The sequence below is a fragment of the Meleagris gallopavo genome, chromosome 1 (genome assembly GCF_905368555.1).
Source record: "Meleagris gallopavo chromosome 1, MGAL_WU_HG_1.1, whole genome shotgun sequence".
Classification (NCBI taxonomy): domain Eukaryota; kingdom Metazoa; phylum Chordata; class Aves; order Galliformes; family Phasianidae; genus Meleagris; species Meleagris gallopavo.
The window spans coordinates 11,766,923-11,790,382 of record NC_139404.1 but is presented as its reverse complement, the minus strand read 5'-3'; the positions used below and the strand labels follow the sequence as shown (position 1 = coordinate 11,790,382).

The 23,460-nt window shown below is 37.3% G+C and overlaps 1 protein-coding gene across 11 annotated transcripts in view; it reads right to left on the bottom strand.

The window, feature by feature from the left end:
- The window catches only part of MAGI2 (membrane associated guanylate kinase, WW and PDZ domain containing 2), a 710,219-nt gene that overhangs the window by 285,458 nt on the left and 401,301 nt on the right, over positions 1–23,460 (bottom strand). For all 11 annotated transcript variants that reach the window (XM_085216633.1, XM_085216640.1, XM_085216656.1 and 8 more), the window contains one exon: positions 14,338–14,457. In XM_085216633.1, coding sequence (XP_085072759.1) covers positions 14,338–14,457 — 120 coding nt within the window. The remainder of the gene's footprint in view (positions 1–14,337; positions 14,458–23,460) is intronic.

The window sequence follows — 23,460 nt, the reverse complement described above, 5'->3', positions numbered from 1 at the left end:
CTGAAATGTCAAAGCGTATGAAACTTAATAATATCAGGTTTACTTATATAACTAGACCTAGAACTTGACCTCTACCTCTCAGATTTCTTTTTCAGTCCTAGGGAATTTTACAGTTGACTTCCTCTAAGTGTATGCTCGTCAGGACTGCTGATGAAAATGGTAGCTTGTCTCCATATCTCTACCCAGTAGGGTAAAATGTTGATGCATTTCGCTACTCTCTGTTTGAAGAGAATTCAGCCCTTGAATTGATGTCATCTTCTGGGATACTAAACAGATCTTTAGTAGCTAAAATTATATATAAATTGCATCTACTTAACTCCTTCGGCACCGACCATTTAACTTACCATGCCTGAAGTTAGAATTAAAGTCCTCAATATAGAGAACAAAATGAATGCCTCTAGGAGTTGCTTAAGAGAAAGAAGCTATACACTTAATGTGACAACATGAATAACCTCCCAGTCACATGCTGTTTTTCCTGGTCAATTCTTGACTCGTTCACACAATGAAAATGCACAGTATGAAAACATTCAGGAGAAGTAGCTATTCAATGCTTTCAATGTTTATTTTTATCTGAATGCTGTGTGCCTTAATGCCACATATCACGCAAACTTTTTCAGTTGATAAAATAGACATGCTGTGAAGAGGTTTTTTTATCCCTTAATCAATGAACAGAAATAAAACATTAAAGATAGCTGGTTTGTTTTACCTTCTTTTTCCTTGAAAAGTTATGTAGAAAGGGGCTTACTAAGCCCTTCTGAAAAACTCCATCTCAAAAACCAATGTAGTATTGAGCACCCTCAGAATGAGAGGTGGAAAGAATGAGATAAAGAAGCAAAGGAAAGCAATTATAAATGTAAATTGCAGTTCAATTGCATGAAGATTGCTATAAAACAATATAACTACATTTGTCCAAACTCTTTTTACAAATAAAGCAAATAAAGGCATACTGACAATCTGACAGGTTGTGGCAATGCTGAAAACAGTAGAACCTATAACCTGTAATTCAAGAACAACGACAAAATACAGTTTATAAATATACTAGCAGCATATTGTATGAACAATGTATTTATGAGAGCAGAAATCTATTTCTTGAAAGTGTCACTGTGTATGTAATGCAAGTTTCTTCCAGAACCTTGTCTATCTAATCAGAGTGCTGCACTTCAATAAAATGGTTTCTTGAGCTCATACTAGCCTTCACTGTTGGAAAACGCTATATTAAAAAAAAACAGGCTTTGTACAAGCCCTGTGCCATTAAGGTAAGCGCTCCAAACATTCATTCTAGAAACTTAAGATGAGAGGCTGATGACACATTCAAAAACCTGTATGATTCTCCTCAGACTTTGTCCTTTAATCTTATTATGCCTGGAGTGATTGCCCTTTTTCCCCATGTGGCTTTTGCTGATAAAATCACTAGTACCATGAGTCAAAAATCAGCTTACAATGCAGTAAATTACTCATAATGCTCATAATGAATCAAATAAAAAAGCATACAGAATTGTACGAGCAAAGACTGCCTAGTCTGGAAGGCTGCAGGTACAGGTTCTACCCCGTCTTGAGTCACTTTAAGCATCAGTTTAGAAGATAATATAATCTTTTCACTTCATAACCTCCCTAAAATACTTCCGCCTTTCTTCTATGAGCTTTTACAGAAGAGCAAGAGAAGAGGGTTACTGAACCACAGTCAGTTTTGCATCCTCATAACACAAAGCACCTCCTGTTAATTTGTGCCAGGAATTTATGCCTTACCCTTACATAAAGTCCTAGTAAGGACAAGTCAACATTCTCATCCCTTCTGTAGATAGAAAAAATAAAATAAAATAAAATAAATAAAATAAAATAAAAAATCAACAACAACAACAAAAATCAACAAAAAAACCAAACAACTTGCTTTATTCCATTCAAGGAAGTATATACACTGTTTACCAGTAGAGCCTTGCGTTATCTAGAAAGCCCCTCCCTAACATTGCTGGTAGCCCCTCAATATGAGGGCTCATGAAGTAGCAAAGGCTACTAATGAAGTAGCAAAGGAACTAATACTGTAAGGATATTGCCAGGTGAGGTCATGGAGGGTGTTTGGTAAATAGTGCTGTAAGGGGAATTCCTTTATTTCCGTCGTTTTTATTTGCATCTTTTCCCTTCCCCGCTGAATTTCACCACTGAGTATATAAAGGCAGATGTCTTCATACCATCTGTCCCCTTTCATATTTTCTCAAGCAGAATCAGAGTTTTAATTTACATTTTCATTGATTAAGAGATTTTTTATCCTGTCTCAGGCAGAATAGAGGTTTTCCAAAGACAATAACAATTTCAGCATCCTACACGAGATTTTATTGCTATTTTTTTAGCTGTGGGGTTTCTATGCTAAACAGAGTACCAATATGGCTGCAAAAATACAACAATTAAATGTGTGGTAGGGATTACCGAGAAAACTACCTGCAATCAACATTTGCAGACCAGTTAGATTTTTTTTCTCAAAGGACTAGAATACAAAGCTATGAACGGTCAGTGGCTTTTAATTAGGCTTAACTCATAAAGCAAACTACTGTCTGACATATCCCAAGTGTGGGTATTGTGAGGAGATTCCAGCTTATTGGCATTCTCCGTGTTCATTTGGAATGAGCTTCTCAAGACAGTGGTGGTACAGGATCTGCTCCGCAGCCTGTGTCCTCTGCCACTGAGGTTCTGACAGGTCTTGCACATATTTAGCGGAGGAGGAGGAAATGCTTTCACCTTCTCCCTTTTCTCTACACAAAAGTCTTTCAAAACATTATCATAGAAAACCACTAATGGGATATTCTGTGATAGTAAGCTGTTTACTTCGGCTACTATAATATACAATGGCAAAATAGCTTGTTTTGGAATAGCCCTTCTCGGGTTGTTGTAAGCCAGGCTGAATGTAATTCTCTTTAACAGAGTGAGTTAAAAACGCTTAGAATGAAATTTTCCCATACCAGAAACTAACATTCGTAGTAAAGCTCTACGTTGCAAAATCAATGAATTTTTCCATTTGTAAATGGTAATCTAATGCATTTACTGTTAAACTGCAAGAAAGTAACTGTGAGCTACACCATTCCCAGATCTTCCCAGTGATGCAGCCTTCCACTTCTTACAATGAAGGAATGCTACTCACACTCCTAAGAGCGATTCAGTCATGTACTGTCTATCCTTCTCCATTGTCTACCTTTGGTTAGGTTACCAGCTCCTTTTATTCAACACAGCATTCACCCCATCCACCTTCCTTTGCTTATTTTCTACTCTGGGCCCATCACCTCACCTGCATGATTCCACTCAACTCAGCATTTCCTTTTGCCTTTCTAGTTCATGCTAGCACCAGCTGTTACAAAATAAAATCCCTCTGCATTTCCCCACTACTCCTGACATCCCCTCAGGAAGAACTAATTATATCCACACTATGACATCACTAATCTTATGATTTCATACCTCCTTTGAAGTGTTTCTATGTATGATCATGACAACAATCAAATTCCAGTCCACTGAGACTCACTGCTGTTGCTTTTTTTACCTTCTTGTGCTTCCCCTACTGACTGCTTTCATCTATTGTCCTTCATCTCATGCTGCAACTGTAAATTCCTAAGGGAAAGGCTGTCCTTTTCTCCCTGCTTTTACTGCACCTAGTCAGTGGCTCCTGGTCTTTGCCTGGGGCTCAATGACACCATAGCAACAAGAAATAAGGTCAGACCGGTTCTTTCATTTAAAGCTCCTATAACCTCTGTGCTTATTAGGGGTGAGCATTCATGTGCACAGAACACAGAGGAAGAACTGTGTCATTAGCCTACAGTCACCCTCAATATCTATGAGAGATCCTATGTAGATATCTATCCCTGGACATAAAGGTGAATTTGATTTCTTTTCATCATTTTAAAAGTTTATTATTCTCCTCAGGCAGACAGAGAGAATTTTCTTATTGTAGATTTTCTTCTGGAGCTCCAAATTTGGTGATTGAGAATGTAATCTAATTCAGGGGTGATCTAAGATCACAGCAACATTTTTCTTTGCATTCCTCTAATCTCAAGCAGTCCCAAGAAAGAATAGATACCAACATGTTGTAATCATGAATAACTCACATCCTGTCTCCTCCTATTGATGACTGAAGGAGTTTAGACTTCAGTTTTTAGATAAAACTAAATTCAAAAAATCCACTCAGTTTCCAGACACTGTGGCACCTTCTCTCCTGCACCATTCTCAGTACTGTTGCATTTTTTTTGTGTAAGACTTTACTGAATCCTTGGAATTTTTAAACATTTATTCTATATTTTGGACCACTTTCTTTTCTGTCTACATGATGTAAAATAACTGGACATATAAGTCATCAACTGAATTGCTATATTTTAATCTATATCAGAATAGCCGGATTTGATTTTTTATCCCTGTCCCCACTATTTTTACTGGAAATAAAATTGAAGCCTTCCATATGCAAAAAAAAAAAAAAAAAAAAAAAAAAAAAAAAGGTATTCTTTTACTTACATACAATGTAAAACAGAATAACTATAGCTGAATACTGATTAAACCCAGTATAGTTTATTTTTGATTTTGTTTCTTTAATCAGAAACTCTGCACTTTGAAACAAACACTGCTTTTAGCGCTTGCTTTTTGTTGGCCTTTTATCTTTTTTTAATTAGCTCACTTGGGAAGTAATGTAACTGTTTTGCTGAAAAAGTTGTATCAGTGTGTACCCTGTGTAGCTGAATCCTTCTTTTCAATTAGCCATATAAATCCTGGCACTTCTCAAACATTTATATTGAATTATTCCACACTTGGCACAGCCTGCTTCCCTCAATGCCCTTCATTTTCCTTAAGATCATATTGATAAGAAGTAGCCCATTCTTTTCCTCTTTTCTTTTTCTTTTTCTTTTTTGTTTACCTATCAGGAGTCTACCATAGCAGCCACAAACAGGGTTGTATGCAGTACTGCAAAGCCTTAGAATACCTTGCTATTGAAGCAAGTAATGAAAGCTAGGTTTCAGAAAAACAAAACAGAACAAAAACCTCAAACCATAAAAACCAAACAACTCCTCACAATGTCACAAAAATGAATGCTTATGCCTTAGCAAAATGCTTTCTGCTGAAAGCACAGGAATAGAGAAATTACAGTCCAATCTTTGTTAGCATACAGAAGTCTTAGGTTGGTTTTATAGATCATTTTGCAAACCACGTAGGAGACTAATGTTCACCTTTGCTCCCAGATAACTCCTCACTCCAGGTGTGTAAGAAGCATCCTTCTCACACTGCTCTCCAAGAAGAAAAACAGAAACATGTCCTGAATACACAGCACAGAAGGAAAGCCAATAAAGAGGGAGAGCTAGAACAGGTAAAGGACATGAAAGAGAACAGAAAAGGTTTCTACAACTATAGAACTAAAAAGACCAGGGAGAGTGTGTTGCCAAGTGTGATAGATGATCAAGTGATGGGGAGTCTGTAAAAGGTACCCAGTGCCTTCGCTCCCTCAGCCTTTACTGGCAAGGGTTGCTGCTCACAGGTCTTTGAGATCTTTACTTAAATGCAAACACTGGCAAAGGTGCTTCCACAGTACAGAAAGATCAATTTAGGTACTGCTTTGGTCTTCTGGACATACATAAGCCTGTAGGAATACATAAAATGCATCTGAAGGTGCTAAGGAAGTTGGCTTGATGTTACTTTAGGGTCATTCTCTACCATGTTTGAAAAGCTGTGGTGATTAAAGGAGGAAATGTTCTGAAGGGTAATTGTTAAAACTATTTTCAGAAAGGCAAGAAAGATTCAGAAGAAGGTCTGCTCAGAAAAAGAAGGCCTTTGATTCACAGGAAGTTGTTAATAGGAAACCATAGGAAACCACTGTAGCAATAAGGAGTTTCTACATGTGGTTTAGGAGGAATCTCCAGTTACTAGACTGTGGGTTGTAGAAAATAGCAGACTACTATTTGCTACAGGAACACAACTTTTTTTCTTTTTTTTTTTTTCCTGAAAGGGAATAATTAGAAATATTGCAAATACTGCTGTGTAGTATTCAAAATGATATGAAACTCAGATCAACTTCACAGGAATACAATTACATGATTAATAGCATGTAAACGGGGTAAGATATTCAAACACTGTGCATTCTCAGTAATGTATTAGATTATGTAGAACTCTGTAACTGAGCAATGAAGGTAAACATTTCTCCAGAGCAATGACACATGTCATAATTTGTAATCTGAGTTGTTAAATTCTTTAACATCTTTTGTAATACCTACAGACAAATGCATCTTATCAGTGCAATAGCCTGGTAGCATAGCCTGTACAGGTTTTGTCAGAGTTCTTTGAACACAGTTTGCATTTAAACTAAAGCAGCACAACACATGCTAGTGTTGTCAAAGTTCAGTTAGAAATGTATCTGAAATGTACACACTAACTGGCTGTGCTCTTTTCATAAGAAGTCAAAACCTAATATGTCACATAGGTAGCATTAATAATGTATGGAAGTAGACAATATTACAGTATAGACTGCAATTAATCCCTATAACTAGTGCGTGACTGTTCCTACTAACTACTTTTAAACTTCGTAGGAGATGAAACTTGGATCACCACCTCTGAATATTATTCTAACATTTTAATCACATAATTATGAGAAAATTTTTTCCCAGCGTTAAATCCAAATGTTCATCTCTTCCAGTTACATCACATTAGCTCTGGTTACTTATTTTAACTTCAAATTATCTTTATTCATCCATGGGGTTCACACATTTTAAATTCTCTGAGCTTCTCAATCATTACTCAACAAAGCTCTATCTGATGAGTTCTCTAAATGTATTCCCTACAGCCTTCCGGGTAATTTGCATTACTTTTGTCTGGACACTTCCATTTGGTAATACATTTCTGGTAGTGACTGCACAGAATTTTGAAAAATAAGCATGTCTTGGGATGAGCTGAGATATGGTCAACTTGGTTGAGGTAAAAAGATGAAGGTTAAGGTAATTTCCTGATTTCTCTGATGCAGAGATCCCCTTGGAGCTCTTCAACTTTTGCTATAAAATAAAGTGCATTGTCAGGTGTTTCAAGAGGGCCTATTGGAGTTTTCTGGAGCGCACTGATCCAAAGAAAAGGCGTTCTGTGGCACCTGGTCCTACCCAATATACTGCAAACATACACAAGCAAAGAACAATGTTTATTGCTGGAGTAAATTACATCCAAATGATTTCCTTAGGAAATTACCAGCTGATGTGATATAAAGCAATCCTGAGCTGGGAGTAAGTTGCTGCTTGTGGTAGGCATAGAATCTCAGCAGAAAACAAATTAGATAAATCAAATGTCTACATGCACTTATGCTGAAAAATGCAGAATTAGCCAGCAGAAATATGGGGTCTACCATGCCAAGTGTGACAGTGTTTAGCCTGACCTTGTGCCTGACACAACTGGTTAAAAGAAATGTGGGTGTGCTCAGCCCAGAGCAGAGGAGCTGAGGGGAGGCCTGATGGCGGCTGCAGCTCCTCACAGGGAGCGGAGGGGCAGCGCTGAGCTCTGCTCTGTGTGACAGCGACAGGGCCCGAGGGAACGGCATGGAGCTGTGTCAGGGGAGGGGCGGGAAAAGGGGTTAGGGAAAGGTCTGCACCAGAGGGCGGTGGGCACGGCCCCGAGTTGCCAGAGTTCAGGAAGAGTTTGGACAGTGCTGTCAGATATAGGGTCTGATTTTTGAGTGTTCCTGTGTAGAGTCCATTAGGGTCCAGGGGTTGGACTCAAAGATCCTTGTGTGTCCCTTCCAACTGAGGATATTCTATCATTCTATGAGGTAGAGCACTAGCCTGTACACTGGGATGCTCAGAAACAGTTCTCTGGTCACCATCAGAGAAAAATGACAAAATACTTAGATAAAGCTTTCTCATTGCCTTCCCTCTCACCCCCCCAAAAATGAAGGAAACATGATTTTCAATGCCTTAAAATGCATTAACAAAATTAGAAATTATTCATTATAAATGCAACTAGCATTAGACTTTTGGGCTTCTGCTCTGCTTCCACTTTTTTTTTTTTTTTTTTTTTTTTTTTTAATATGCCAGTAATACTTTGATTTTCCTATTTAATGATGAGAATGAGATTCAGTTCCCCCCCTGCACTTGCAACAGGAATGCAATCTTTAAAGTATCTCATTGTATTTCTCTGTGCCCTTGAAAACACTTTCTACTGTTAAAACATATGACCTCTTAATGACTATTTTTATCTTTGTCTATGCACATTTACCCTGACAGTTCCTCTGCTTATCATTTCAAATCAGAATATTTCTTTAACTACTATATTCAAGTCTTAGTAAGGCAGCATTTTATTATTTTTGATTAATTTCCTTTGTATCCTTCTGCTGTGGAGTGCTCTGGATGCCCTGCTCATAAGGGAGCATTGCATACAGTAAGTAGGAGGATGTTTGGATTCCCTACAGTTTTTTATATGGAAGAACAGAATCAAAATCACTGGTATCAAACACCATTGGTAAAGCCATTGTCACCACAATGGTGTAATTAACAAATCCATGCCAACCTGGAGCAGTACTTCAGTCACACTTTACATTTGTAGATCACAAAATTAAATTGATTACTGAGAAGTATTTGCCTGACTTTTGTCTTCACATGGTCTAAATTTGTCTTGGAAGATGGCAACGAATGACTGCCTATGCAAAACTTAGTATCTCCTTGGGCATGAAGACTGCACATCCCAGGTGAATGGAATCAGAACATACCCCTGTTCCAGATGCCTGTTCAGTAGTTAAAATAGTTTCAGCAAGATTTGAATTAACCAGTGAATGAATTTGAGATAATTCCAAACAATCAAACAAAGAAAAACAACCCAACTTTGGATTAAATTAATGGCACAGTAACTAAAATACTTGTGTTTCATAGGATAAAATTAAGGACTGTTCTTCTACTGAGTAAATACAATGTCTTTGCTAAAGTAACTGTTATGAAGGCCTGCTGAAGTAAACAAAATTCAGAAGAAAAGACTACTTGGTATGTTATCCAGTGGAATATTGGTTAAATTCAGTTCTTTTCATAACTGTCACATCTTTAGCAGATATGAAAAAGTTTTCCATGTCTTTATTTCTTACAAAATTCCATATGGCTAAAATATTTGTTTTTGAAATGCAGATATATCCTTATAGATCAAACACATTTCTTTTTCCCCTTGAGTGTGCATATATGGAAGATTTATTGTTTCTGGTATTGCTACTGTTTACGCTTCTTTTAAAAAGCAGTTCTACCTGTAGACTGCATTGCTCTTCAATTCTTACATTATCAATACTTTGTTAAGTCATCTTACAATAAATAACCTTCAATCATGTGCCTTAGCATATCTGAGTTTTATAGTAATATCGAAGCTGTTATATTTCTGTCTATGAGCACTGGCATTCTTACCCAATATACAAGGGTTACTCTGAAAGCAATGCCTCCTGTTATGTTGGCCCACTACATCAGAGGCAGATGCTGATGGTACATCAATAGAGGTTGAACCTTCCCATCAGTATTCCATTACGTTTTGTTCCTGTGCATAAGATGGCATCAGAGGGGCAGTCTGATAAAATGATGTCTGATACGGAAATGCGGATGAAGCAAAGGTATGTCACTGAATTCCTCCATGCAGAAAAATAGGCACCCACTGACATTCAATGATGCTTTCTGAATACTTACGGAGACCAGTCTCCAGCTATCAAGAATGAGGCAGTGGGTAGTGCATTTCAGCAGTGTCAACAGTGATGTGAAGAAGAGCCATGTTCCAGACAGTTGTGCACAGCTGTCATGCCACCAAATGAAGTGTCTCAATCAGCTTATTCCCACAAATTGGCAGATTATAACTAGGGAACTTCATATAGACCTAATATCAGCTTCAGTACGCTGAAAACAATGGTGGCAATGTCAGAATGTTGTAAAGTCTGCATCACGTGGGTCTCATGAGTGCTCACATTGGAACAGAAAGAACACCATATTCAAGTATGTTGGGACCTACTGAACCAATATAAGGCTGAAGGTGACAGTTTCCTGGATCACATGATTCCTGGTGAGAATCACAGAATCAAAGAATCACAGAATCACAGAATTGTAGAAGACACGTATTACCACTACAAGTGGGAGTCAAAAAAAAAGTCCATGGAATTGCAACACGTGAATTCTCCATCAAAGGTAAAGTTTATGACACAGTCCTCAGTGAGTAAAGCTGATGTATAATGTCTTTTGGGGTAAGAAAGAGGTGATCCTCTGGATCTCCTAGAATGCAGACAAGCCATCAACTCTGACTGCTACATAGTGTTGCTGAGTAAGCTGAAGGCTCAAACTTCCAGAGTTAAGACAGTGAAAAAGATAACATATTTCTTGCAGCATAACAACACTGGGCACCATACCAGTTTGAAGACCGTGGAGCAGGTCAGTCTTGTCTGGACTGTCTCAGCACACCTACTGTATAGTCTAGATTTAGTGCCTTGTGACTTTCATCTATTCCAACTGTTAAAAAGATGGACAGCATGGGCAACATCTTCCTGGCAATGATGCCATGCCACAGGTCACCTCCCTTGGTGCAGGTTTTTATGAGCACAGTAGGTAGGCTTTTGTTCACTGCTGGCAAAAATGCGTAGCTGATGGTAGTGACTATACTGAAAAATAAGGCAAATTTTCAGCTGCAAAACGCCATCAAATAGTGTTATTGTATTCTTTGTATTTGTTATAGTTTCCATAGAAGTAATTAGGAGGCATTATTTTTAGAGCAACCTACATACATTTCAAGCACACTTTCAGTTTACTGATATGCTGCTCTGACTGAGAAATTCTGCTGATACAGTAAGGAAATAAGAACCACCTGTGAAGCAGCGATCCATGAAGTAAGTCTCTACACAAGATTTGACAGATCAGAGCGATGACAGCATAACAAGCAAACCCTTCTACTGTAGGAATGGTAAAAGACAGTGGTAAAAGATGCACACAGTTTGTCTTTTTTCTTACAGCTTTGCTATTATGTATTTTATTGATATGTACATACTGTACCAATTCAAAGATCATCTATGACTATGTCCATACAGGACATTCATCTCAGGGTTAGGAAAAACAAGTGTGGATTATTTTGCTGCGGGTTGTCCCTGTGCAACACTATTTTGCATAATATAGGCAGGTGGCTTTTTCTCTACAGAGAAATAATTCCTCCTCTGGTACAGAAATGTGGGTATTTTACCTTACCCCAATATCTGTGTTAAAAACTAAGTTATATTCCCAATGACATTACCATTCTATGCCAGATCAGAATTCTTTTTTAATCAATACAGGAAATTGGAGTTCTACTAAATAGAAGCATAATGAAATCTTTAGGATTTGGATTTTATTTTACACAATAATGGTGGTGAGGCACTGGAACAGGTTGTCTAAAGAGGTATGTCCCATCACTGGAGACATCCAAGGTCAGGTTGGGGCTCTGATCAACCTGATCTAATTGTAGATATCACTGTTCATTGAAGGTGAGCTGGACCAGATGACCTTGAAAAAGTCCTTTCCAACTCCAAAAATTCTGTGATTCTGTGACTGCAGTCATGGTTGTAAAAAAAATATCAGCACCAGGTGGTGGATCAGCTGAACTCTAGAAACTTAGCTAAATACAGAACAATTTCATCAAGATAAAAAATATGAAAAATAGCTTATTAATAATCATTTACAAGATTTTTTAAGACTGATTTCAAAGGCCTGATAGTAAGTGTTGATAAGGAAAGAAAATCCAGCTCCTATAACACACATATGTAAGTTGAAAGGAAGCAAAATTCATCCTGATTTGGTAGGGGGAATTGAAAATTTCTTTGCTCTGGTTGGTATGATTGTCAACAGTAAAATTAATTGCTGAAGGCTAAATGTGCTCAGGAAATTTGTGACTGAACAAACAGCAAAATTATTTCTTGAAGAAGTTACTACAGTTATAACTTAAGGCCCTGGATAGAAGTTTCTATATGAGAGCAAGAAAAGCAGCATCTGCAAACCAGGTATGTTTTAGAATATGGTATCAATTATTTATTGTAATAGATAGAAAGGTATTATATTATCTATTATTTGTCAGAATGTATTTACCCACTGGGAAACCTGGAAATTGGTCAAAGAAATAATTTTTGCAGAAATTGATCAGCTGAGCTTATTTTGGCTTTCATTTACTTTTTGACTGCTTAAGTTCAGTGCACTCGTCATCTGTGATAGACACTGTGTAGTCATGACTTTGGCTAAGTCCTCAATTGGCTTAAGGACTTACACTGACTTCCACAACCAGTATTTCACCTTGCTGTCCACTCATCTCTGATAACTGTTATTAAAAGACACCTCTCAGTATCCTCAAGGGACAGAACACCACTGTAAATTAATCTAACCTAGCAGTTCAATCTCCACAAACTTGCTACAAACTAATGAAATTACATGGTCAAGCAAAGACAGACTACACTTAAGCTTCTTTTATGTTAGCTTCAAACACTTCAGGTAACAATACTTCAAGAAAGTCTTGTTACTTAATGAATGTAAGATGAACATAAAATTGTGGTGTTATATATCTATTAATCTATTAATTAATATTAATTATATTTATGTAGCTTCTACCATTAGATGTCAGACAGTGGGGAAAAACAGAAGAGGAAAAGAAGATGTATTTTCCTTTATTCAACCTTCTTTAATGGAAATCTATGCTACAATTTCTGTATTGATATAACTCTTTATGAAAATTTATTTACTTTCCAGTGGGTGCTTTGTGCTGATTGGGTGGGAAAGGATTGCACTTTCTGCTATTTATAACATAGATAATGATTTTCTTTGGGGTGAATGGCTCCTTATTTATCTCCAGATGCTTTCCTTGACAGGTACAAAGTCAGGACAAAAAAGTCTTCATTGCTTTATCTGCTACAAGGTAAAAATACAGGCCTGCTTCCTGAAAGTGGTTCTACTCACACATGTATTCTCATACGTACAGGTCATTTTTCACAAGAAAAGTGTGTTTCTGGATATTTTGCTTTCAAAATTGAAAATTAAAGGATCTGTCCATTACTAAGCTACTTTAAATACTAGAATAATCATAAGAAACACAACGTTTAAAATAGTGTAGCATAATCCTGGATTTATTTAAGTGCTCTGCTATGTAATTGTTGTGCTGTCTGTGGTAGTTTCACTGTCAGGATAATTGTTTTGGGAAAGATTTGAAATCAGATGGGGTGGCCAGCAGGGACAGGGAGGTGATTGACCCTCTCTACTCTGCCCTTGTGAGGCCCCATCTGGAGTACAGGAAAGACAGAGAACTGTTGGAGAAGGTCCAGAGGAGAGCCACAAAGATGATCAGGGGACTGGAGCACCTCCCCTGTGAAGACAGGCTGAGGGAACTGGGCTTGTTCAGCCTGGAGAGAAGAAGGCTGCGGGGTGACCTCACTGCAGCCTTTCAGTTCCTAAAGGGAGCCTACAAACAGGAGGGGAATCAACTCTTTGAAAGGGTAGATAACAGCAGGACAAGGGGAAATGGTTTTAAGTTAGGGAGGGAAGATTTATGTTGGGTGTCATGGGGAAGTTCTTTCCAGAGAGAGTGGTGAGGTGCTGGAACAGGCTGCCCAGAGAGGTTGTGGATGCCCCATCCCTGGAGGTGTTCAAGGCCAGGCTGGATGGGGCCTTGGGCAGCCTGGTCTAGTATTAGATGTGGAAGTTGGTGACCTTGCACGTGGCAGGGGGGTTGGAGATTCATGATCCTTGAGGTCCCTTTCAACCTGGGCCATTCTGTGATTCTGTGTGATTCAGATAAATCATCACATCTAAGAAGCCCTGATCTGTATGAAACTGCTGGCTCTTTGCCCCATGTAGAGATATTTTCTAGTACAGCTGTTAGGACAGCTCCTACCCTTCTATAATATTAATGAAATCAATTATTTCCAGTAACTTTATAAAGCCCATCAGGTATGTCATTGCAAACCCTTCTTGTTTCAACCTCTGACATACACTCATATTTGCAGGATCTCATATGCAAATAAGTGTCATCCTTACAATTGACTTCTGTTCTAGAATTTATTTATCCTATGTTAAAAATGCAGTCGATAGCTTAAATTTTGTGGAAATATTTTCAAGTCTTTGCCATGAAGAACTAGTGTTTCTTTCCTATAATTGCAGTGTATTATACTATTTCTCTTAAGTGGTATAATATTCTAAAATTATATTGCACTCACCTGCATTTAGATTTCACATACATAAATATTTTCATTGTTACCATAGGATTCTTCACAAATTTGCAGTATCAGTAGCAATGAAACATTATGATGATATGTCCCAATGTAATACCATCGTATTAGAAAGAAAGCATAATAGAAATAAGGAACAGATTTAGCTGTAAAAGGATACTTACCTTCATATGTTCCACTTTCTAAGAGAGCACCACTTTTCTCCAATTCCATAAAATCTTCAACAGTGATGAAAATATAGTCCACACCAGGGACCTCCCCCTCCTTATGTGGCCTTGTGGTGCCTATTAATAAAAATGAAAGACATGCTGTCAAATGCATGACCTAAATTTAGAATGATCTGCTTGAAAGTTTTGTAAAATTTACAAAGTAAACTGTTTATACAACACATTATATAGCACATCACCCTCTTGAAGATGTTTTTCAAAACCATATAGTTACACTTGTTGAAGCTGACAGGATATGAGATGCCTGTGTATGGCTGGGCCAGATGCTCTTTGGACTCAAGTTATTTATTTTCACTGATGAAAAAGCATGATAATGCTATAATGCTATACCTTTTGCTTTACTATAGAAAGACTGTCACAGTGAGACCTAGCAAAGTTACCAAGAATTTTTGATGCATTTTCATAGCTTCAGAACAAGTCTTGTCTGCAAATAATCAATTTTGTGCTCTTTTAAACATTTATTTAGTACTCAAAACAATAAATCTGTAAGAAAATGTACAAGGGTTATGTTCATATTGCTTGTTTCATGCCTTATGTGGGCTTGATAAATGGATAGGCTTGACAGATTGAGTGGCCTAGATCACCTGCCAACTATGCTGTCAAACTGCAAAGATGCTTAAATTTAGTTATTGCTTCTATTGCCATCTCTAGATGACAGAGTTCCATACATGCTGAGAGACAGTATTTCATACATGCTGAGAAATGACTCAGATTTAGGTAGGAGAAGGTGAGATGTTTGCAAAGAACAATCTGAATTTGACCTGATTTCCTAATAGCACCCCACCACGTTTATTTTTTTTTAAATGACCAGACTATCCCCATTTTTACTGAAACACTCAAAATTCCATTTGAAGATGGGTGATTTCTAGGTCCTATTCAGACTGTTTTAAATATCTTAATCGGTCAACTTTTATTTATGCTACTGTATTTATGCTGCAACCTTTCAACACTATTGAAAGGCTTGGTTTCAATATTGTCGGCACAAGGAAGCTGATAGAAACCAAGTCTTCCTCTTCTGTCCACTAAGTTTAGCATTACAATATTGTGCAAAAGACACTGTCTCTTCCTTAGTTATTAATCCACTTAACCTTAAATACTATATTCTGACTCTCGTATTACACAGCAGTGACTCAGGAATCTGTTCAGATCAGTCTATTTCATCCATATTTTGATGCCTATTATCCAAACACTGGATTTAAACCTGATGAATCATTTTGCGTGAGATCCTTTGTGAGATTAATACAGTTGTCTACAAGTTGTTCCACATGCATAAGCTATTAAAGTCAGAGGTCTTATCAATGGTAGAAGCAAGAGAACTATTCAGCTGCCTACACGCTGGCAGTTCAGTTCATTGAGCTATATGCAGGACTTTTTGTGGCAGGTGCCTGAGTTATCTCACATCAAAGGAAAGTTGCAAAAAAATGAAGGACACACGGAAACCCACATCCTTTTCGAACTGCAGCAAGGAGAAAAGGACAATACCCTTGGGTACTTCACTTACTGCTAGTTTCCTGTGCTTAAGCAATGGAATTAAGCCCTAAAATGTAGCTGTCAATCTCAAACCAAATTCCACTCTTCAGCAAGTTCTAATGGAGATTTCTGTGCCATGAACAGCATTACAAGTGCTACTTTTTCTCCTAGTGAATCCTGCTGGCTTGTGCTTTGCACTGGCCAAGCGCTGGATAGCCTTCAGAGTTATCCAAACCCCTTGTGAGCACACACCTAATGGTGTGTTAGTTTACCACCCAGACTGCTCATCATAAGCACCTCTCTCTCTCTCCTCATAAGCACCCTGAGGGTCTATGGCAAAGACCTGAGAAACTACAATTTCCAGAAATCTACATCAGGAATATATTTTGATAGATAAGACACTCATTCCTTCATTTGTCTATTTTCAATACTCTTTTCATCTCAAAATTTAAAAGTAAAATCCTTCTTACTTGGCACTCCATTTCTGAGAGATTCGTATTTGCAGAAGTGGGTTCACCAGAATAATTACTGTTGCATTTCAGGGAGGGCACAACTAAAGCACTGAAACACTTGCTGCATCCTTATATATGCTGAATAGACTCCATATGGAATATCCGACCCCTGGAGATGCAGCAGCATCCTCAAAGATCTCCAGTCCCTTCTGATAACTTTGCAGAAGCACAGGGATCCCAGCAAGCCCATGAGTTCCTGGGAGCATTACTAACAGCTCAGGCATCAGACGTTTGATCTGCATGCACTCTCCTGAGGGATGTTTCACTCCCGCTGTCTATTGACAGGAACAGTATCTTTGTCACAGAGAGAAGAAAACCAGCAAATAACAGCTATTATATTCCTAGACAGGGAGCTGGGAAGAAGCTTGCGTATTAGATTAATACCACTAATTTACTATTTTCTTCAGTATTTTTTTGTGGTCAAACTAAGATTACGGAGAGTTTAACAATCACTGACGAATCAGAAAAAAATACAAGTTACAAAAAATATGGTGGTAATCCCTTTTTTAAGTGGAAAGTTGAACCAGATTATCTACTGAGCTCCTTCTCAGTGATTCTAAGTATTATTAATACACTGCAGTTTATTTTAAATATATGGATATTCTATGGTCTTATCCAGCAAGGATGACTTTGAAGTCTCATAGCAGGTCCAAAACCAGATGCAGTTATCTGGTTTTTATTTTTCTGCTTTGGTAATCTGCTTTTGGACAATTTGCCTAGAATTAACTTTCACATTGCTGTCAACATGTCAACAGAAGTGTAATGGACTAGCATTTAGATTCTGAATCTGTCTTCATTTGGAATCTTCTGTCCTCCTGTGACCAAGGTGCAGTCTTTCATATATGGCATATATATGAGAAGTACATAAAAAATGTTTGCATGTGCCCTGCACTATGAATTGAGTATTCTAAGTGCTGCCTGACTTTCAAATGAAATTCATGTTCCAGTTACAAACTATATACAGACTTCGTATCCTTAACACACTGCTTAACACTTCTCCATTTAAATTACACACTGATTCCCACATGTAAAATAGCCATGAGATGCCTTGTATTTAGAGCAGCTGATGCAATCATTATCTTGCTCTGTAACACTGTGAAATTTCAAACAGCTCCCATTCTACTTCAAGATCAAACTAAGATTTCTGTTGCAAAACAGAAAGAACCAGAACTGCACTTTACTGTCACTGGTGTCACTGTACACAGCAGTTTCTTGATTTAGTCTTCCTAAGTTTTCCCACTAGATTCACTAAGTGACTAAAGAGCTAATGGTGAATCTGATGCTTTCCCTGTCCCTCTTGTGCCCCATGGTTGCAGAAGAAACCCCAGGATGAAGAATCATTTCTCATGAAGACTGAATGGAAATACGTAAATTACACAAATTAATATTTTCAAGGAAAAACAAGTTTTCTAGAAAATTTCTTGCCAGTTACCTTTATTTGCAATATTTCTCCTGCAATGTCAAGAGATAATACTGTCATTCAGCAACATGAAAGGTTCCACTCTTTAAGAATCCTTAGGCACCCTGATCCAGGAGCTCTGTGTTTTATGGTATGCTACTCCTGTGTGATAGGAACTGCTCCCTTCCTCCAGAAAATGGCAATCAGAGCAAACCATGATCTACTGAAAACACCCTGCACATATTCAGGGTGACTCTTACCTCAGGTATAGCATTTCCATCCCAGCCAGAATTTTATTGCCCTTAATTAAATCTTACTGAGTCCCATTTTCCTCCTGCATCTGTTCTCATTCCCTCAGCCTGGAGGACCTGAGATCTTTCAAATGGTTAAAGCAATTCCCTGGCTAATGGAGTAATCAATAGTTATCACCTTTTTTACTCCTTTACCCTGGAGGAACAGAGTTGCTGCTATTAATACTTCTGCCTTCTTTATACCTTTCTGTAAGCATCATAAGTTATGCAATGTGCAGGTTAACAGATTTAGAGGCAGGTACTGGAGAATCCTAAATACCCATCAAAATCTGAGCACTGAGGTCTATATATAGGAATCTTGTAGATCACAGGCAATCTTTACTTTTCCTTGCTTTTAAACTAATGTATAGTAACTGTTCTTAATAGATTTTGCTTTTAGCTACACTCATAGACAGATAGGCAGGTATAAAAGTACAGTGATCCAAGAATTAAAACAAAAGATTAATTTCAAGCCTTTTTTTTAAACAGAAACACAACATCTTTTATTATACAGAGTCAAGGCTCAACAGGAAATAGTTCCTACTGCTTATGTTTAGCCTTTTATTAATGTAAAATGAACATAGGGACCTAGTTACCATTTTGTTACCATGGTAATGTATGAAAAAATAATCTTTGAATTCTATTGCAAAAGAACACGATACTTTCAGATCTTGTAGGATCAAAAGCAGTATGGCACATTTGCACTATTTATATTTATGACAAATGCAGTCTATTGTTGCAGACACACAAGGAGTAACTTGCAAGTGACCCTGACTGGCCCATACAAACATGATGTCAGACAGCGTGGAGCTCCCTTAGGAGCTACAGGAGCTTTGGTCTACACAATCTGAAATGATACCGACTGGCTGACTTCACGAGGATGAGTACTCATAGCATTTCAGAGCAGAGGCTTTAATGAGCTTGTTTATCTGCAAACCTGAAAAGGCTGTTAAACTCATTAATACTGACTTCTCACAACTATTAATTTCAGTAACTGGTATCCTCCTTATAGAAGACTGAGTAAGGTCAGCTTGAACAGTCTAGAACAGACCACAGTGATGAAATAATCAATTAAGAGCAGCTTTAAGCTTATTTTATTCTTCAAACTATTTTACCAGTAGCCACAACTGGATATCATTTATTCAATCACTCTTAAAATTCTCTGTCTTTTAATTCTTAAAATATTTCATGGTAGGCAATAGTTATGCAATGACAAAGGGATCTGCTCTCACTCAGAAAAATTACTCTGAATTATTAACCAGGATCTAAAGCAAACCGCAGCAACTGGAATTATGAAGTACAGAAAAGCAAAAAGCCTGAACTTTTCCAAGTAGTTGTACATTTAGAGTTATGAATATGAACAAGCATAAAATGTGATGAAACCAACAAGCAAAAATAGGGTGAACAATTATTAATATTCTCATAATCTCACCCTCAAATTCTATTTCTCCTAATGAAAAAGTACTGGACTATGTTAAGGTATTTCATTACTTTTAACCAGAGGCTATTCTTGACCGCAGTCAGGATGTATCAGCATCGCTTGCATAGCTCATTGATTTGCTCTCCAAAACAGTATTAGGGTCATTCATCGAGTCACTACTTTGTCTGGATTTATTATAACTCCAAGATGGATACTTTTTACATTCTAGAGGTATTTAACCTACATGGCTGATATTTAAAAAACAAAAACAAAAACAAAACAAAACACCTTTGCTGCTTATTCCTTCTGTGCTACACAAGAAAAATTGTACTTTATCACATTTCAGCGAAGGCTTTCCATGCTCAATGTTATGCTATATGATGGTGCTGTGTTTCTGGAGAGGAATAAGGTGCCATTTACATGAATACCCTCTAGAAGTGTATTTTTCTTTTAAAAAATGTTAGGCACCCAAGGATATAAATTTAGATAGCTAAGAAATCTTTACAATGAATAAAAAAAGGAGCGTGTTAGTTCAGTAGCAACTGAAATACTGCTTATACAAGCTTTGGGAATAATAAATAACATTTTAATGTGGATTTTTAATGTTGACTACTAATGCAGATTGGAAAAAATAGTGAATTCATATGGTACTTAATCCAAATTTCCCTTGTTAGTTAAAAAAATTATAGGATTATTAGCTCTGGAAGAACCCAGTGCTGGTAACCTTCACACCAGTTTCCACACCACTTTTTAATGTTTATGTCAAAACAAGATGCTCTGATTGATTTCTGCAAATACTTCTGCTCCTTAGCATCACTGAGTCTTCACAGCCTCTTTCCAACTCCGCTACTTTCAGAAGTGGGAAAGGTATACTCTCAGCATTCCTTTTATTGCTAACTCCATGTACTTAATGTGTGATAAGACAAGAAAATTTGTGTGCCAGCAGAGGAATATGACTATTAGTTAAGCCCCAGAACTACGACAGTAAACATGAGGCATCCTTTGCTCAATACAGAAGACATATCTTCAAGAAGAATTCATCACTGCACAGTAATGAATCTATAACTTATGGTCATTGACAACATTACCGTGATCTCATACTTGTACTCCCTTACAGTCTCTGTGATGGTCATGAGAGCAGAAATAAAGGTCTTAGTCTCTCAAAGGTCCAATATGTACTCACAAATGTTATGCATAATTTTCAGTGGGCTCCTAGATATATTAATATATTAATACACATTTCTATTGCAAGTTAAGGGCAAACATGGCACACCTCTTTCCTATCCAGACACCTTCACTGTTATTGAGCTGTACGTTTCCTACTGCAAGAGATAAGTACAGAAGGAGGAGTGTCTTTGCCACAAGCATTTACAGCATAAATGAGAAGTAACAATCTAGTTTCCTGCTCAGTGACCTTCTTCTAGATTCATTTTCCAAGCATATGGAGGAAAATAGAACCTTACTGCTCTTATTTGCTACAAACAGAACAAAATATAATAATATCTTCAATATATTAAGCCCTTCTAAGTCATTCTACTGATAAGTTGTTCTGTAATTCTGTTGTACAACAGCTTGTTGTTTCCACAGAAAGCAGTATGCCAGGCTGTCATACATTACAATAGCTGGAGGGATCCCTCCCATAGAAACAGACTGCTAATCTTTAATAAACTTCAGCTGAGCCCTTGTTATGACCTTGTATACGCTTTGCCTTAGAAAATTTCAACAATGTTTAATTAACTCTTTTGTTCATTTGCCAAAGTACTCAGGGATGCTATTACTGTGAGGAACTGAAATGTATGGGAAATTAAACTTATCTTGTAACATTACCAACTGCATTAGGCAACGAAACACCACATTTGTCTTGATCTACTAAATTCCCAGCTGAAGAGAACAATAAGCATCATTTTCAAGTCAAGTGATTTTAGAGGTACTACCAGGCAGGAAGCTCCAAGCTTTTACGATACCAGTCATAACACAATAAAACAAAACACCATAGGCCCCTTTTGATATGGGTCGTAAAGAGGAAAAGTTTTTCATATTTCTGGGTGTTCAATACCAGCCATTTGTAATGCATCTCTACAAGAATTACAGAGACAAAGGACTGAACTCCACATCCCTGAAAATATTTTTGAGGGCTAGTAGCTTCAAACTGCATTAATAAAGAAGAATAAAGAAGAAAATGACAGATTTTATCCTGAAGAATATCTTCAGGTTAATCAATCCAAACTCCACTAGCAAACGGATTAAGAGTGGTACAGCGAAGCAATGCCAGGTATTTAGCTATTGGTGAATTGTGAGACTGCAGCATTATTTTTAATTTTACCTGTACATGGAAAGAAGTCAGACACTGTTTGGAAGAAAGTGTTTTTACTATTATCTTAAGTACTTTTTGATCCAGCCTTTTGGAGAAAGGGGAAAAGCAATTAGCCGGACATCATCATAGAACTAATAGTTTCATTACTAGTTGTTCGATTCATGTGCTTTATAAAGGACCTTTTCCGTTTCCTGCCAACATATCACTGACAGTTTCTAGGCATACTTGGGATTAATATTATTATTTGTTTTGATTTTTCCTAAAGTAGTAAAATGTAAAATTGTGAAAAGCAGTCTTAAGTGACTGTATCCCAGTTTGTAACAGACAATATTTAGTATTTTATAGCATAAAACAGTCACTAACTTTCTGGATTTGAGACCTACAGTGCACAGAGTAAAAGGTAGGCATGCCATTTATGGAATGAATATGCATTCAACCTATGCTTCTCTACACCTTCACCACTTCTAACTTGAGACATGATCATTAGGTGAACTAGAGAAGCTCCAGATTGGTCGTTAGAAGGAGTATTACATTCAGATGCATATACTCTTTCAGATATCACCCCTCCCCCGATTCAATATGTATTCAGTAGCTTCTGATTAAACAAAGTTGGCTGTAGGAAGTCACCCCTGCAATATTTCCCATTATCGGTTGCTCTTTCATGATTGTCATGAAAAATACCATATCAGCTTTCTAAACAGACAGGGAAGAAAGCAATTAACACTTTAAAGAAATATCTGATGATGAAAATTTGAACATCTGTTGATAAGTGGATGGTAGGAAGTTGGGGTACTGTTTGATTAATGTTGAACTTGTAGATTTAGTAAATAATCAGTGAAGTACAATTTTAGTACATTTTGCATATTATGTGTTGCTCTTTCATGAATTTCCACTCTTGCATGTAAGAATATAAACTGAAGCATAAAGCATAATGAAAGAGATCACCAGTTTTGGGATTTTAGACTTTGACTTCCGTGGCTTAGTTGTTTACACTCACATATACCTTTTGTGCATCTATAAAGAAATGGATATTACATGGAAGTACAGAAAAGAACTACCTGAAGAATCAACTCATGGATTAGGGCATCTTGATTCAGATGCATGTGTTTCTATATGTTTCTTTAGATGCATAAAAGTCATCAGACACTGAGATCTAGCTTTTGATGTTTTGTATAAAGATACACTAAATCACAAGCAAAATCCTTTATACTACTGGAAAGCTTAATCAGAACATGCTTTCTTGAGGTCTTTGGTAGAATGGTATTTTTCCTGGGAAAATGTCTTTTTTGTAACTTTTCAGGACATGAGATGATATAGTTAAAGAACTACCTGCACAGTAGTCAGTAGATGTGAGTGGGTCTGCTATACAGTCAGCTATTACAGGTAAATCTTTACTCCGGATTAGCAATTAGGTTTTTCCTATGAAAAAAATCTAAGTGATTGGAGTATCCAGTGGAAGTATTATTAAGATTTGAACTGTTAAACTTCAACAGCAAAACATCTGCTCATACTGCATATTCTATACTCTCAGGACTCATAGAAATCCTGGAAGATATTGACTAATCCAAATCTGGAATAAGGGTCAACATTTCCACTACTAACAACAGAACACATCTGCATACCACTTCATTTTATCAACTTCATGGGTAAGCTGT